The following is a 17,447-nucleotide window of genomic DNA, read 5'->3' on the forward strand; positions in this document are numbered from 1 at the left end:
AGAGCCAAGGGCGAGCGGCATGTGGGGCACGTGTGGGGCAGCTCCCACTGGCCAGCAGCCCACTCTCTGCCTCAGGCAGCGACGGGAGGCTGCCCTGAGCACTGTGCTGTCTGTGGGGGAAGTGGCAGAGGGCAGTTGAACTGACAAAATGATTCAACAACATCCTCGGTTCCTCTCGATCAATCCGTCGCAGCTGTCCCGGCTGCAGCCTCTGCATCCCTGGGCGCAGCCTCAGCCCGGCTCGGCAGCTCACGAAACCTGACGTGCAGAGCCTCTCGCTCTCTCCCCGGCTCAGGGACAGAGGAGGGTGCGACCGGTGGTTGCAAAACAGCACAATGATAATTTTGCACTGCGTAGGCATGAGCCAAGGGGGGCAAATTGACCCTTCTGAGCCTGCAGCACGGCCCCCTCCCTCCAAAGCGCTTCAATAAAATCAACGTTTAGCTCAAGTGAGAGAACAGCCCTTTGCAGAGTGCACAGCCCTGAGTACTGGCATTTGAACCATCCAGGCCATTAACCACAAAAAATGTGGCAGGCATTATTCAAAACAAGCGACTTCTCCTCCTTGACCCCACCCTGCCTTTCCGCATCCGGAGCGGGGAGCCGAAAAGCAGAAGGTGCACGCTGGCTCTTTACCTTGGGTCCCGGCCTCAGGCTCCGGCGATCCCGGCGGCAGCGGCTCGCAGAACTCCTTTAGCGGCGAGCGGGTCGGCGTTTCTGCTTCAGGGGTCTCAAAATTACCTTCGGAGTCCGAGCTGCTGATGGGGGGGGAAAAGAGTGAGGAATTACCGCTTTCAAGGCTAGCTCTGAAATCCTCCACACTGCCTACACACCCAGCCAGACCGGCTCCCGGGCCGGCTGGCCATGGGCATCCTGCGGCGGCCGCTCTCTCCTGTCCAGCGGAACACACTAGCAAAGGGAAAAGGGAGAGCAGGTGAAACAACATCACGAGCATCCCCCCCGCGTACCCCCAAACCCTCCTCTCAGCCGAGCCTCTGGGATTGCTTCCTCCAGGTCTCTCCCGAGCTATCTGAGCATCCAACACGGACCTCCAAGGACACGACAGCCCCGGCGGCATCTTCCCCGGGCAGGAGCGAATTTGGGAAGCGAGCCTCGACGCTCCCGCCTTGTGCCCACCGGCATCTTCCCGGGGAGCTCCAGCCACCGGGACCGCTCGCCCAGCGCCCCCCCCCACCACCCACCCACTCACCCCGGGCTCCCCAGGCGCGGTGCAGGATGCGGCCCCCCCAAACCCCCTGGGCAGCCAAGCTGATGCCGGGCAGCGAGCGGGGCAGGTTGCAAGGGAGATGGCAGGCAGGACGCGCTCGCAGCCCCGCACGGCCGGCCGTCCACGCGTGGGTCCCGCGCTCCCCGTGGGACGCGCCGGCGAAACGGCCGCGGGTCACTTGCCTGAAACCGAGAGCCGTGCCCTCGGCCGGCGAGGAGCCTTCCTCCTCCTCCTCCTCCTCCGCCGCCCCGCCGTCCTCCCCCTCGGGGCCACCCCCGCCCCGCACCGCCGACCAGGTCCACCGGGCCCACTGCACCGGCGAGAGGATCTGCCAGGCGCTGAACGCCATCGGCCCGCCGCTCCGTTCTCTCTCTCCGTTCCGTTCCGCTGCGCTCCCCGCCGGGCTCACTGCGGCCGCGCCGCCCCCATCGCCGCTTCGCCGCCAAGGGCCTCCCCCCCCGGACTGTACTAACTCGCCGGCAGGGAGAACGCCCGCCCCCCCCCGGCACCGCCCGGCCGGGAGGGACCGACCCGCCGGAGCCCCACCACCCTCCTCTTCCTCCTCCTCCTCCTCCTCCTCCTCCTCCCGTTCCCTCCGCTGGACGCGCCCGCCGGTGCGGGGCGGGATGCGGGGGGGGGGGGCGATGGATGACAGGCGGCCGCCGCTGCGCACCCTCCCTCGCTCTCTTCCCTCCCCAGGCGAGTTTTCCAACCCGCTTCTTTCTGCCCGGAGCATCCCCTGCCCCCCCCCCGCCAGGGGCCAGCCCTGAAGCCCCTGTCACCCCCCCCCCCCACCACCACCACCTGCGCAAGAGGCTGTGAAACCAGATCGCCCCCCCCGATTTATTATCGGGGCTGCACCTGTGCTCTACCACAGCCGGCGGATTCCTTCCACGCTGAACACCCCACGCTCACGGGGAGCTGCCCCCCAGGGTGAGCGGTGTCCTGTCCCCCCCCGGCAGCCTTGCTCCCAGGGCAGGGGGGCTGCCCGCGGGGTCAGGGGCAGGGAAACACCTGCCCCTTCCATTTTCCGAGGAAATGCCGACTTCAACAGCCCTGGCTGATGCTATATCCTTCCGTGGCAGCAAGTTCATTTATTTATTAAACTATTGTTGTTTAAAAATAACAGCCAGCAGTCCCCGCAGAAATAAACACTGCCAGGCTGGCCTCCCTTGGGAATCTTCCCCCTAACGAGGGCTCCCACTCCCAAATTTATTACCTCCCACATGCTTGCTAGAGAGAGGAGCGTAACGTTACTGATGCCACGCAGCGTCCAAAGCGCTATGAGGAATGTCCGGGGCTTTGGCCGCCGATCTGTTACAGGGAGCGGCGTTACCGGCTCTGGGCAGTTGCTGCCGCAGAGCTCGCAGCTCCCCGCAGCCCCGGGCTGGCTCACCCCGCTACCGGCGGCAGATCCCAGGGATGACTTGGGAAAGGGCAGACAACCGTCCCGCTGCAAAACCTGCCCGGCCCAGTGCGAAGAAGTGCTATTGGCCCTCAGTAACGACACGAAGCGCTCACGTGGCAGGCCGAGACCGCAGCCCGATGCTTTCCTGTGAATCATCAGCCGGCTCCGAGTGCGAGAAATGCCTTCGCATGGGCAGAGAGGCCTCTGGGTCAGACCAGACCCATCCATCTGGTCTGGCTACCTCTAACACCGGCCTCCAGCAGGTACTTCAAAGGGCTCATTGCTCACTGTGGAGCATCTCAAATAACCTCCCTACAGGGATCCTTTCTTCCAAGCTTCCATCTGTTGGTGTCCTTATTAAATATATGCATCATTGCTGCACGATTTTACTGTCCGGCCTCGGTCAAAGAAAATCTCTTACCCCCTTACACAACGCTTCCAAACTTCCCCAAAGGTACCTCTGGCTCAGGCAAAGCAAAAGTGCTGCCACTTCCCACCACAGGTCAGGGGCAGAAGCAGCCAACGTGTCTGGACCCTGGGATAACACCCCGGCCGCAGCACAACGCTGCCCTCCCCATCACCAGGGGACAAGGAGCCCTGCAAACCTCCCTGCTGCTGCGTAGAGGACACTGAGCAAGAAGGGACTAAGTGACACTTAAGACAGCTTAGCCAAAAACCAAGAGGCTGAAGCAAAAGCAGAACCTCAACATCCTGTTGCCTACGACTGCTGTGAGCAGAAACGAGCAGCCTACTTCCCACCACCTGAAGTGGCAGAGCTGATTTCTGCAGATGAATTTTACATGAGGAGATCTTTCAGCACGAGTCGCTCTGCGGCACCGCTCGCTGCAGCCTGAACTCCTCCTCCCTCTCTCCTTTCCCACCAGTCGCTGCCCGAATCCCTGCTGAACCAGAAGACCAGCCAGAGCGATGGCATCGCCGCGTTTCAAACCGGCTGCGGGCTGCCTGGGTTCTGCCAGGGATGCCACAGAGCAAACAGAAACGTGATGATGCGGGAGCAGCAGCTGGCGTGGGTGCCAGCGGCAGGAGCGAGCTGCCTTTGCTGCAGAGGGGAAGGAGCTGCACCAGGCGAAGAAAAACGTATAGACTGATTTCTAGAGCCCCCCCCACTTGTTGGATGAGGGAATTAGGGCGCATGAGCGGAGGAAATCAGCAGCATCTTTCCACTGTGAAGGCTACACACGTGCAGAGTGCGCCCAGCGAGGACCCCCCCCGCTCCCACCCACCGCCCAGAGGAAGGAGAGCGGCCGGCAGGAACAGGATCAGCAGGGCTGAACCACACCGGCACCAGCACCGGCTGCGAAGCTCCTGACCTGCAGGGCCCTGGGGCAGGAAGGTACCAGAGCAGCGCAAGAGCAGAGCCTGCTTCCACTTGCTGTTTATGACGAGCAATTAAGAAAATGCCTTGAGTGGCATTTTCCGGCTTGGCACCCGACCCAGCTTGGCAGCAACACTGGCTGCAAATCAAACGCCGAGGAGATAACCTGACTTTGTCAGTCACACACCGGTGGCTCTGGCTGCCAAACACTGCTTGGCGCAGTCAGCAGACACATTTCTGCAGAGCAGAGGGGACGATGACCTGTTCGAAAAAAGACCTGCCAGCAGTTTCCATCTGCATGGTGAGCTGCAGCCTGCACAAGCAGCAGCTGGACGGGCTGTCCTTTGCGCTGCTGTCACCTCCCACCCCAGCCCAGGACTCCACTGTGCTAAGCACCGCACTAATGCAGAGGCTCAGGGATAGGCAGTGATGAGCAGCCTACGAATCGATGTACAGCCTATGTATTGATGTACAGCCTACGTATCGATGTACAGCCTACCGATGTACAGCCGAGCACCCTCCTGCACAAGCGCCCAGCCTTTCCTGGTTGGGGCCCATAAAAAGGGTAGTTCTGTGGGCGCAGGAGGAGAGTTTGATGTAGCAGCATGGTGGTCCCCAGCCCCAGGAGGCTGTAATCATGGGCACCCGGCCTTGCTTAGTAACTATTTTCCCTGGCTTTGCCTCTTTTTAAACAAACACTGTGGGTTACGTAAGTAATATCCTCCATCAGCTCTGCAAGCACGTGGGCAGCAGATAACCCGAGAAGGGATTGTTCGGGCACTTGCAGCCCTTTCCCTGCGGATTACCGCTCTGGGTGGCACTGGCCAAGGGCCATCCGAGTTGCTCCAGGAAAGAGCGGTGGGAGCAGGCAGCACAGCACACTGTCTCTGGCAGCGGCAGCAGTGAATGACCTAGAAACCACCCACAGCTCACACGCTGCTTTGGCTTTCCAGGGAAAGGGGAGAGCAGCAGCACTCCGCTTCAGAGCAAACAGGTGGAGCCCCAAAGATTTTGGAGCTGGAAGAGCCCCGGCGTCACACAGGCTGCAAAAAGATGCAAAACCTTGCTCACACTTCTTATGCTGATCCTTGCAGGAAGCTACCTGCATCCAGGGATAACAGCTCTGCATCCGGATGGACTTTCCCTTCTTTTTTACTGGGATGAACTTCCTCCTGTCTGTCTGGCAGCAGTGCCTCTGCCTGGCTTTGTGTCCCAGAAACACATTGTGCCTGATTTTTCTCGCTGTTACCACACCTCAGTCCCTGGGAAGGGTGCAGGTGATACTCTGCAGAACAGGTATCACACAGCCACGCTTGTCATGTTTGAAGCTGCAGTGCCGCGGGTTAAAGGCAGGCGTGCACCTGGAGTTTCCATTCTTGGCCCTTTCATTAGGCAGAAGAACATCTATTTCTGACTGCAGAGCTTTTCTGGGTACGGCACAGCAAGCCAGCGCTTCCATTTCTAGCTCAGATCTTTTGTGGATTTTCATTTTTCTTTGCCACTCCTGCCGCTCTGCTCCTCCACAGCGGGGCCTTTCGCTCCCCCACGGGGACAAGGGTTGAGGTCCCCACAGCCAGCCCCGGGACAGGGCACAAGGATGGCACCACGAGCCGTGCCCCGGTGAGAGGGGCCTTTCGGCAGGGGAACGTGGGGACAGCCCGGAGATCCGCACACAGATAAAATATGAATTCCTATTTCACTGCTATGTAAGTCTCCTTAAGAGCTTGTAATAAGCACTTTATCCACACAACATTTATCTCCCCCAGAAAAGAAGGTGTGAGGTCTTTCAGGAGAACATTTTTCTGTGGCTGTCTTTTACACCACCCTACTCTATTTATCATGTCTTCCTCAGTTTAAAGCGGGCCTATGCATCAGTAAAAAGGTAAATTACTCTCTGTCATTGCATTGTGAAAAATGCAAACTTTGGGAATTAAGAGAACTATATACACGCAGGCTTATGCGTGCCAGTGACGACGTGCAGCAAACACTGGGGAGAGGGATGGTTTCATAATACCTTTCCTGACCTTTGCAGTGACACTGAAAAGATTAATGCTGGTACCTCCCATCTGTGACTCACCTGCTCGGGCCACAGAGCACATCCGAGGAGAGGCTTAACCTCTCTCTTCCCTAACAGCCCAAGTTAGAAAGGGAACTGGGCCCTAGGAAAGGACAAGCAACGGGCAAGCAGAAAACCAAGGCCACGGGTGGCACCAGCCGAGGGTCCTGCCAGGGGTGGCGGTGAGCCCCAGGCGTGGCAGCATCCCGGAGCATCCCTGAGCATTCCACGGGTGCAGCAGCATCCCGGAGCATCCCCCGGGTGCAGCAGCATCCCAGAGCATCCCAGAGCATCCTCGGGGCACAGCAGCATCCCAAAGCATCCCCAGGGCGCGGCAGCATCCCGGAGCATCCCCCTGGTGCGGCAGCATCCTGGAGCATCCCCGGGGCGTAGCAGCATCCCCCGGCCGCAGCAGCATCCCGGAGCATCCCCGGGGCTCAGCAGCATCCCGGAGCATCCCCGGGGAGCTCGGTGGGGCAGGGCCGGAGGGGCCAGGGACGGACGGGCGGTACTCTCGCTAGAGGGCACTCCAGGATGGGATTTCCAAGGGCTGCAGAGAATCTCCGGCCCTTCGGGAGGCGGGGGCCGGGGCTCTGCGTCTTCCCTCGGGCTCGCCTCGCCCCGCAGGACCCAGGAACGGCCGGGACCCCTCAGCCCGGCTTCTGCCGTGTCCCCGGGTGTGCATACGGGAGCTGGGCGGGCAGCCTGCGGGAACGATCCCCCCCACCCCGTGCCATGCAGCACGGGAGGCGGCCGAGCAGAGCCCTGGGGCCGGACCGATGCCCTCGGAGTAGCCTGGAAGATCCTCTGGCATCATCTCCGCCAGCCTTGGCAGGTGCATGGCAGACACCCCGAGCTCCTTCCCGCACTGCCCTGCCCTCTCCTGCCTCGTAGCCCCTCACCCCAAACCCCCTCCTGCAACACTCGTGCATGCGAACGGGCCCACGGCCAAGCGCAGCCCCACGCGCGGGGATCTGCGGCAACCGCAGCCACGTAACACTTGGCAGTTGCTGCAGGTGCGGGGTGGAAAGCAGCAGCCGACCCAACGCAAACCCTCTGGCTTTTTGGGGCGCATTCCCACCATCGCGAGGAGGCGACTGCCAAGGGACGAGGCAGGACGGTGGGAGGGCAAATCCACGACAGCAACATTCCCACGTTCCTTTTGCTTCTCTTGACCTTGGCCGAGCCGTAGTCTAGATACGGATCACGGGACCCAGAAGCACAATACCGAATGCCCTGGAATTCAAGGCAGAGAAAACACGATTTCCTCCCATCTTGTGCTCTGCTGCTGCCGTCTGCTTGCCAGGGCGCAGCAGGAATCGGGGTGTCACACGCTGCGGCCCTGCCCCGCAGCACTAGAGCGATGCCCAGCGTGGGACAGCGTTGCTGAGCAGCTCAGCTCCCCCAGGACCCTTCACAGCCCTGGGATGTGACAGTTCCCATCGCTACACATTCCATCAAAATAGCTCTACAAAAATAGAAGTGAAGGACACAACTGTCACATATGAGCCCAGACACCACCAAGCCGCCCCCAGGCTCCAGCTGTCTTTCCCCACCATACCGCCTTCAAATTAATAAATAAAAACATTTGTGGCTACATTAAAAGGGACCGAATGCACTGCTATTCCTGCATTTTAAAAATGACAGCCACAGCTTAATCTCACTGATGCTACTCGCGTGGATGTGAGCTCATGCAAAGCAATTCAATAGGAACAGGCTCAAGATATGAGAGTTCCAGCCTGATTTTCACACTGATGGTTTATGAACACAAGCATCTGCCTTCGTCTTGGTGCTTCTTTACTCCCCTATCAACAACTTTGCTCTGTTTGCTAAAAATATCAGTGCTATGTGGCAGGAATGCTCTTATCAGGTGTTTGTCAGGCCTTGGCTCCCTGATTTTAGTCAGGACTCGGTGATATTGGGAAATGCAGGCAGCACCTCAGCCCCATAACCTGGGGTGCCAGCAGGGATGGGGGGCAGCTGAGGAGCGAGGACAGCAGCTGGCACAGGGAGCAGGGCGAGGGAAAAGATAAAGGGTGGGGGGGGAACAAAACAAAATTTGCTCAAGGTGGAGCAAACAGGTGGGAAGGAGAAGCAGCCAGGTCTGACGGGGCAGAAAGGAGCGGCTCCAACGCACACAGTGAACAACAGGATGTTTTTTCTGCCTGGGAACCCCTCTAATTTGTTTTTAGGAGAGCACTGCAGGGAAATAAAGGCAGGACTGAGCAGTTACAAGGGGGAGAACGCACTTGTTTTCCTTGTCGGAACCCAGTGTTTGCAAACAGAGGGATGTTTGTAAGTGTTTAGAAGAGCAGCAGCCAGGCTCCAGGTCACCTGCTCGGTAAAGCCTGGCAAAGGCTCCAGGACAAACGCAGCGCTCAGCCGGGCACCCGGTCCCGATGCAGGACCAGCGTCCCCACAGCACCGGCCAACACCGTTTGGTTCGAAAAGCAGCAGCAAAGCCCCCGAGTACAGCTCACCCTCTGAGTCGCAAGGGTGGCTCGCTCCAAGAAAATATTTCTATGTTCCAGAAAGTGTTTTGGCTGATTTACAGATAAGATGCCTCCAGTTTTCCTTTCAGTCCCAGCTAGCGTGCTTCCCCTTTTGTCTACGCTCCCCAAGCCGGCCGGTGAGCCACAGCTCCCCCAGCCCCAACTTCCACCAGCCCCCCCCCAAAACCTCCAGCCAGCTCCCACCTCGGCACCCACTTTTCTAACAGCAGCACGGGGCCCCCCAGCTCTTCGCTGGGTGCCTGCTCCCCAAACCGTGGTGGGGTCTGACCTGCAGCCGGGAAAGGGAAAGGGGAAGAGGAAAGGGGAAGGGGAAAGGGGAAGGGGAAAGGGGAAAGGGAAAGGGGAAAGGGAAAGGGGAAAGGGAAAGGGAAAAGGAAAGGGGAAGGGGAAAAGGGGAAGGGGAAAAGGGGAAGGGGAAAAGGAAAGGGGAAAGGGGAAGGGGAAAAGGAAAGGGGAAAGGGGAAAGGGAAATGGAAGGGGACCCCCCGCTACCCGCACTCACCGGCGTTGCGGGGTCCCGGACTCCCGTGGCTTCTGACTCTGGGCCGCCCCCATGACCGGACCGGACCGGGCAGCGGCCGCTCTCGGCCGGCCCCGGTTGCGTCCCCGCCTCCGTGGGAGGGTGGGCGGCTCGGTACGGTACGGCCCGGCCCGGCCCGGCGCGGTAGGGGGGGAGGCGGCCGCCCCCCCTACCGCGCCGGACCGGGGATACTGGGTGGTACTGGGACCCTTCACAGGCAGGATGCAGGCAGCTGCCCATCAGGCAGCACCCCCGCACTGGTTTTTTTTTTCCCCTTCGCCCCGAGAAATGCCAACCTGTGGTAGTTGACTCCTCGCAAAGGTAAACGCTGCGGGCAGGCTGGTTTGTTGGTTGTTTTGCGGTCGCAGCCCACACGCCGCTTTTGGGATCCGGCCTCGGCTTCTGGCACCCTGGGCTGACAAAAATCAGCCGTGAGTTCTGAAATCTCTAGCTATCAGCACGGCTTCTCTGGGTTACACCAGATGCCCATCACCGAGGCATCTGACCATCTATTCACCAGGCTCCCAGGTAATGCTCCCCACTCCCCAGAGCGCACCGCTGGGGCTGGGGCTTTGGCAGCAAGGATTCCGGAGCTGCATCCCACCGCAGAGCTGCCAGGACGAAACTTTGCGGCCAGGTTATTAACAACAGGTCAGCGCACAGCCTGGCGTCGAGGAGCCAGCATCCCACGCATGTTCACATCAGCTCTGTTGGACTTACTCTGTCTCTCTCCCTCTTTTCTTTCGCCCAGTGAATTTGACATGACGCAGATTTTAACAATGCAAATTTGCTCTAGTCCTAAGACCAGATTGCTTCATGCTGCACCCCAGAACTGCTTGCAGGGGCTGAACTTCCTCACCTAACAGGGCTCCCACCAGACCCCAGCCACCAGCACACCCTCTCATACTGCATGTTCCATGAGAAAATGGGGTCTGAGCCCCTTATCTGGGGCACTCAACCTCAGTCAAGAAGCCCCAATAAAGCACTGATGCCGCCTCTCCCCTTAAAACAGTCTCTCCTCAAATCATCCCCTGAAGGGGAAGCCAGACAAACAGCAAGCCCCTGTGCCAGACAGCAGCCAGACCCCTTCGTGGGGGAAGATTTAACACAGCAGTTTAAAAGCACAGAGGTGACCCTGCTAAGGAAACGTCCTGGTTGGATTTATTTTAATTAAAGTGCCTGAGAGAACATATCCATTTCTGACACCATTTGGGGCTTTTTACTTCAGAGAAACTGAAAACTCAAATATTAATCTTTCTTTTGTCGGTCAGGGTGTTCTGGCTTGCATTGCATTATTTTTTGGCAAGAAAAGCGTTGACACCCTTGAAAGCTTTCACCTCCCTAAAAGAAAAGAAAAACCAACAAAAAGCCAAACACAAAAAACCGATCAAAACCAACCAAACCTTCCTTAGATGAAAAAATGTCCCGACCAGCTCGACCGCCCTCCTGCCTGTGCAAGCGCCCAGCGTGCCCGCAGCCACGCACACCCACGCAATGAACCCCCTTTTCCACTTGCACGGGGGCTCCTGTGACCGCTGCAGTCGTTCCAATGGCCCCGACCTCCCCAAAGCCCACGACATCCGATAGAAGGGAACGTTACCTCTGCCGCTGGCATGCCAGGAGAGAGGCTGGAGGCTGCGGTCGGTCACCATGGCCGAGTCAGGTGATGACCATGTGGGACGTGGCGTGGGGCCCCTGCCTGCTGCATGTGGCTGCATAATCCCTGGCGGTGGTGCAGGCAGCAGGCAGGCAGCACCCGTGCACTGCCGTGCAGCCCAGGCACTCCCCAGCCCTCCGGGAGGTGCTGGCAGCTGCCTGCACCGCTGGCGATATGTCCCCTGCGATGCCCACAGCCTCCTGGTAATGCACCGCGGCCCCAAATCCGCAACCTGGCAGCATGGGGTCTCGCTCCGGCCCTCTGCTTTCCCCTGCCAACCACTGCTGGGGGAATCTGGCCGTGCTGGGAGACGAGCGCATGGGGGCTCTCGAGCTGGAGCATGGAAGCCCAGAGCCCTGACTCGACTTGTGGCAGGTGGGTGAAGGAGGTGATGAGATGATTTTTTGCATTCCCAGGCCCAAGACGCAGAGCTCAGAGCGGTCTTTTGGCTGCTCTGATGTTCTGCATGTGTTTGAAAGACCGACCGCCACATCCGTGATGTGCTGTGTCTTGCGTCACTGCCCATCTCCTCCACCTCCTCCACTGCCCTGCCTCTGCGCAGCCCTGCCTATCGAATGGGGCAGGAGCGACCTCCATGCAAGGCTGTGCGGCACCGGAGAGCTGTGGTCCCCTGCACGGCATCCGTGTGCGGAGACCATGCCCAAGGGCTGGGCTTTGGCATGGGCAGCCTTCCTGAGGGCTCGGCCCTTTTGTTTCTGTGCCTTTGGTTTCAAAAGAATTTCCTGCAGACGTTTTCAAGTGGGGCAGTTAGAAATTGCTGCCCTTCCTTGCCTAGGCAAAAATCCCGGTGTGCCTGCAGATGCTGAAATGCTGCGGTTTATAGACGCACTTCAACTCAGGCCTCCCAAAGCAGACTGGGGGGCTGCCTGGCACCCGTGTGGGCTGCAAAGCTGGGATGCCACATCCAGCCTTCAGTGATGCATCTCAGAAACAGGCTTTCATGAGGTCTCGCTGAGCCAAGGACCTCTGCCAAAAGACAGGAATTCAGTATTCCCTAAGAAGTCTGTCCTGCTGGAGCAGGGATCTGAACTAAAGAGGTGAACTCAAACGTAACATAGCAGCTTTCTTCCTCATCAGGCTACCCCGGCACCGGGCGAGGGAGCCAAGGCTCCAGCAACACGCACACATCGGCAGACGGGCATCACAGACACTGGGCAGGGCTGACAGACGCTGTGTCGGATGCTGAGCAAGCTGGGGGACGCGCAGCAGGTAACGTGCCAGCGCTGCTGCTCTGTGCTCGGCTCTGGCTGGAGCTCGGCTATTTCGGCTCCATCTGCAGCCCCAGCGCTCCTTGGCAAGGGGCCGCTCCCTGCGAGCAATAAACACATACAGAACTCTGGGAAACTGCAGGCTTTCCGGTCAGACGCTGCAAGGGAAAATCAGGAGGGGGAAGGCACCAAAATTAAACGAGGATTACGTAGCACCCCAGAAGAGAAAACTGGTTGCCAAACACCAAGAAGCACAGAGTGCCATCCCCCACCACCCTCCTTAGAGCTCCCTCAGCCTGACAGACGTTGGCAAAAACCTAATTAAGCTCTCGCAGCCCCTCAGAACAACAGCGAGGGTCAGTGTGACTACCTGCAAGCCACAACCTCAGCCTCAGAGCAGTGACAGGTCTCGTTCAAGACCAAGAGCCCCAGTCCAGCCCCCAGCCGTATCACGGCCCCACTCTGACGGTCTGGAGGCGAGCACAGCTGCAGGAGACAGCTTTGCTCCCCAGCTGCGCAAAGTGTCACAAGACCTTTAATAGTCACACACGGCCGTGAAACTCTGCCCGGAAAGCCGTTCCCCTGAGGACAGGGGTTGGCAATGCCCACGGAGGCTGTGGGACGGAGGCACAGCAGGCACGCTGCGGAGAGAGGCAGGCAGAGATCAGGCAGAGCTGCAGAGCAGCCAGATGTGCCCCAGCTGTGGGGTCCTACTCACTCTGGGGCCCTCCCACTGCTTTGCTGGCAGAGCTTGGCTCAGGTGGGGTTCCCACATCCCCTGCCCGTCCGGCACCCTGAGGAGCACCAGAGCCGGCTGGCCGGGTGACTGCTGTCTGCAGAGGCAGATGGTAATAATTACCCATACGCTAATTCCATGGAAATTTCCATGTGCCTGGGAAAGAGGCACACCAAGCCCTCACCGCTGCCTGGGGCAGAGGTTCGCTGTTATTTCCGGGGACTGTGACTAAGAGCCGGGTCTGTCACATGGATGGTGTTTAAATGCCTCCTTGGAGCCTCCCATCTAAACACCGCTGGCTCCAAACCTGCCCGAAGCCGGCACCGCTGGGCTGCAAGGGGGCCAGGGGGGAGTACCCAGAGCACCTCACCTCTGCGGTGGGCTCCCCGCTACCCCAACCTGCACCCACCTGCGTCGGCAGAGCAGCAGCAAACCGCCTTGGAGGGAGGACGCTGTGCCCGAGCCCTTCTCCACCTGCATCTTGCTCGGAGCACCGATGGCATCTCCCCTTTCAGCTTCCCAAGGGGGTCCCGAGGGAGGGCAGCCCCTGGCCCAGCTGGGCAGGCAGAGCGGAGCTGCGTGCCAGCACACAGCATCGCGTCGTGCTCTGGCAGCTCCTCCTTAGCAACACAAACAGAGCCACAACACGGACCTTGGAGGCAGATACGATCGCAGCCCGGCGCGAAAGCTCTGGCCGGGAGCCCGGAGTGCCCACGCGGTCCCGGCCGGCTGGCAGGTGCCGGTGTCCTGCTCCGTCTTGGGAAAGTACCACGAGATCGAGCTCTCTGGCAGGGCAAAGCAGGGAGAAGGTTGTGCTATTCAAAGGCGTCTTCCAAGGTCTGCCATCGCAGGGGGGCTGGTGGGAGCTGGAGACCAGCTCTGCACCCCAGGGTGGCCGAGGAGCCCTCGCTCCCTGCTCTCCTCCTCCCTCCAGCCTGATGCAGGCAAGCTCTCGGTGAGCATCCCGGCCCTCATCTCCCTTCTCCTTCCTACCTTTGTAGCCGCAGACTTGTCCTGGGCTCCGTCACTCTCTGCTACCTGTCCCGGGGCTCCTTCGAAAGCCGCTTGTGTGAGCAGCTGCCTGGAAAAGGAGCAGGGAGGAAGGAAGGGGATGGACAGCGTGGGGAGGGCCAGGCAGCGGCGGGGTGTCTCAGTGCACCCTGCAGCCTGGGGGAAAGGAAGGAGGATGTTTTGTAATATTTGGCGAGCACTTTCACGGGCAGGGAGAGGAAACCGGCAGGGCAGACGGTGCTGGGCGAGCCGAGCCGTCCACGCAACGTTGCTGCTGTGCTGGTACCGGAGCCTCTTGGGCGAACGCCTGGATCTCATGCCGTCTCCTGCTGGGGCCCCACTGGTGTCATGCCGTAAAAATGTGCTCTTGGCTGGAATTTGGCAGCCTGGCCTCTGGCGGGGAGGGAACCTCTCCGCTTACAGAAGGAGCGGGAGCTGTGGCCCCCGGGGCTGCGGGGAGAGGAGATGGGGAGCTGTGCCTGAGCTCCCGCACGGCTGAGGAAGGAGGGCTGGGAGCAGTGGATGTGCCTACGGATTGACACCTTGGAATGCTGCTTTCCCTCAGCTGCCCCGCGTGAGGGCAAGACAGGAGGACAGGGATGGACAGAGCCACTGAGTTCCCCAGAGAGGCTTAACAGGAGGTGGCATTGCCCAGCACACAGGGTACCAGAATTGGGGCAGCGCTGGAACAGCCAGGAGTTTTAGCTGAATAGCAGGGGATGCGTTTTGGAACAGAGGAGATGTTTTCCTTTTAGGTTTCAAAGGTTTTGGCTGGGGCTTCACCCCAGCAAAGGGTTTTCACAGCGCAGGGGCAGCTTCTCCGGCGAGCATCCCCGCATCCCACAGCCTCTCCTCTCCAGCCAGCTCCTGCTGTCCCCTCTGGGGCAGACCCCACCTCCACCCCATTTCCCAGCCCCCTGAGACCATCGCACCCCCCAGTTTGCCCAAGCCCAAAGCGCAGCCTGGTCCCCGAAGGGCACAACGGGCGGGACTCAACCCCGCACACACGCAAGGAAATTAGCTCGAGCCTTTTGATTAAACAACCCCCTGGCCTCATTCCAAAAGGGTCCTGCGAGAAGTGCCAGCCTGACTTTGGCTGCAAACCGGTGGGGCTGGATGCGGCCCCTGTCCCCCCCGTCCAGGCCGGCGGTCCGCTCCTGCAGAGGGAGCGCAAGGAGCGGGAATGAGCGACGGGCTGTGCCGCAGCCATCTCGTCCTCGGGAAAGCACCAGGCAGGGATGTTGCTTCCCAAAGGGAGGGGAAAACTCTGCTCAGACAGGGAACTTCCCTCTGCAAACAAATTCTGCAGGCTGCTCCCGTACCCCTGGGCCAGACTCTGGTCCCTGCCCTGTGTCCAGAATTACCTTCCCGAACAACCCGGGGACCTGCAGCAGCCGTGCAAAGGGAATAAAGCCAGCTCTCTGCATTCCCACCTCCTGCAAAAAGCGGTGGTTGGGAGGGACGCCGCTGTGCCTCGCATGGAGAGGGACGTGGCTGGGGTGAGCAGGGTGGGGGGTGACAGCCCACAAGCTCCCATCACATCTGCCTTCTTTTGGATGCCCGAGCACCCTTCCCGGCCACCCATCGCTCCCTCCAGCCAGAAGGGCAGAGTGCGGATACCTCGGCCAAGGAGTAGAGGTTCCACTCCTTCATCTTGCTTGGATAGCTGTAGTGTCTGACCCGAACCAGAATCCATGCTCAGCCAGGCTTGGTTCTGTGACCTGCCAGCCCCCGGTGCCCTCCCAGCCATGCCAGATCCATGGACCCCACTGTCTCCCCAAGGTTTGGGGCAAGAAAATGGTCCCGGCTGCCGGACCTCCCCGGAGCTCGCTTCGGCAGAGGGCAGTGCCGCTCGCCTGGTTGTCTCATCGTTGGCCCGAGTCCAGCCTCAGACTCCCATCTCCCAACTTGCTCTTTCTTTTCAGCTGAAACTTCCTGTTAGTTATCATTTTCATTCTTTACCTCTTCAGCAGTGCAGAAAATTGGCACTTAATTCGCCCTGCAAGGCTGCGTGGTGGCAGCTTAATTGACCCTCGTTGCATCACCCTGGCCACATCTCGGTCAGTGAGCTCAGCCTTGTGCCACATTAATTTCCCGTCCACTCTTTGTTTATCTGCCCTTTTCAGGGACGCTGCTTGCGTTCAGCTCCAGGCGAGAGTCCTGGAGAAAAACCCACTGGCATGGGGCAGGGGTGGCCCACGCCGCCCAGCAAGCTGCAGGGGTCCCTCCCGGGTCTGCATTCAGAGAAATTTGGTTTTCTGCAGCTCTCCATCTTCTTTTCTTTCCCCAGGTCCGTGCCTTCCTCAGCTGTTCAGCAGCTTGCTCCAATCCCAGCACATTTCAGCGTCCCACCTTTGATTTGGTGTGTTGCAGAACGATGTTGCAACTCTGGGAGCTTCCCCAAGCATTGAAAATCAGTCAGAAACCTGAGCCTTCAGTTGCAGCCCTGACACTGCCAGTTGTTTTCCAAGCGCTGGTCCCAAGCATCTGGCCTTGCATGAGCTGGAAAGATCACAGAGCGTGTCAGTCAAAACCAGAGCGGCGAGGACCAAGTGGCACACTGACCAGAAAGCTTATAATAAAAACAGATTTATAGCAATCACCCAAACATTGTCTCAGCTTAGCTCCAATTCCCTCATTGCATCATTTGGGGCAGAGATTGCTGCATGAGTACCTGAAGTAATTGGTATTCAGAGCATAATAAAACTCCACGTGTGGTTCCCGATCCAGGCAGGACTGCATTATGGCAGTTGTCTAGCAGGGGAATGAGACTTTCCAGGTGAATGAAGGAAATGCATATAACTCTTGTTTTCGGATATTTCTGAACACTGCTGAAGAGAGGTGGGCTGCTCATTTGTTCCTCCGTTGTGCAGGAGACCGCTGCCACCAAGGCTGCGCCCAGCTGTCTGCTCCGGCACGGAGCTGGCTGAGCACCCATGGCACGGCAGGATCCTTCTCACCCCGCCGGGCTCTCAGGGACGTCAGGATCACACCAGCAGGAGCAGGTCCCAGCAGATCTCCCTGGAACGTGGAGGGATGGGCTTGGATGCAGGTTCTCGGCGCAGGGCTTGAGGCAGCACCTTCAGCACCATGCATCCTGGATGCTCTATCAAGGAGGAGGGCTTTCTTCCTATTTAATACATCACCACTCAATTTGCATTGGACCATGGAGTCCTTCCAACACTCGGAATACAATGAGTTAGTATCTGCTGCTCTGGAGTTTGTATCCAGGCTGAAAACCCGGCCAGCTGGGAGCACGCTGGGACCAGGCTCAAGTACAAAGAACAATGGGAAGGCACGGTGAGGGGTGGATGGAGAGGCAGGATCCAGCCCTCGGTGACAGCGCTGCATCTGGGGCTGCTCAAAGCTCTCTGATTCTCCACCTAGAGAGGATCACAGCTTCCAGACCCTCCTTTTAACTCTGTGTCTTGTCCCCTCGCTCCCCTTCATTGCGTTTTCAGGCGGGGGGTTCTGTGTGCCAAATGGGATGCTGGAGAAGGCGCTGCTGCCTGGATGGGCTCCAGATGCAATGCAGCTAATCCATTTTTATAGCTGGGAGCAGGTGTCTCGTGCATCACAAGCAGCTAGTTTCAAGACCACTCTTTTCATTTGGCCACAAGCACTGGAGAAGTCTGAAGGCATTGGCCACGACTCGATGCCCACCAGCTCCAGAAACACCCTTTGGGTGCCCCATGGGGCCGTGGTTCAGCACCTCACGCCTCTGCACGGCTGCATCGCCCGATTCTCACCTTT

At 59.2% G+C, this 17,447-nt stretch overlaps 1 protein-coding gene and 1 long non-coding RNA gene across 5 annotated transcripts in view; both read right to left on the bottom strand.

Moving 5' to 3' along the window:
• TACC1 (transforming acidic coiled-coil containing protein 1) overlaps nt 1-9,144 on the bottom strand; it is a 34,913-nt gene extending 25,769 nt beyond the window's left edge. The window contains exons 1-2 of one of the 4 annotated variants that reach the window (XM_069800901.1): nt 9,044-9,144; nt 637-755 (exon numbers count right to left, since the gene is read on the bottom strand). In XM_069800901.1, coding sequence (XP_069657002.1) covers nt 637-755; nt 9,044-9,096 — 172 coding nt within the window. In that variant the 5' untranslated portion in view covers nt 9,097-9,144. Of the gene's footprint in view, nt 1-636; nt 756-968; nt 1,112-1,410; nt 1,661-9,043 lie in introns of those variants that run through there. The other 3 variants (XM_069800898.1, XM_069800899.1, XM_069800900.1) reach the window with 3 other exon arrangements.
• A 1,047-nt stretch (nt 9,145-10,191) lies between these two features.
• On the bottom strand, nt 10,192-16,744 carry LOC138688680 (uncharacterized). The gene is made up of 2 exons (XR_011327571.1): nt 13,677-16,744; nt 10,192-12,048 (listed from the first exon to the last, which is right to left on the bottom strand). It is a non-coding gene; the product is annotated as an uncharacterized lncRNA (long non-coding RNA).
• Between the last annotated feature and the right edge of the window lie 703 nt (nt 16,745-17,447).

This window comes from Haliaeetus albicilla, chromosome 13 (genome assembly GCF_947461875.1).
Source record: "Haliaeetus albicilla chromosome 13, bHalAlb1.1, whole genome shotgun sequence".
Classification (NCBI taxonomy): Eukaryota; Metazoa; Chordata; class Aves; order Accipitriformes; family Accipitridae; genus Haliaeetus; species Haliaeetus albicilla.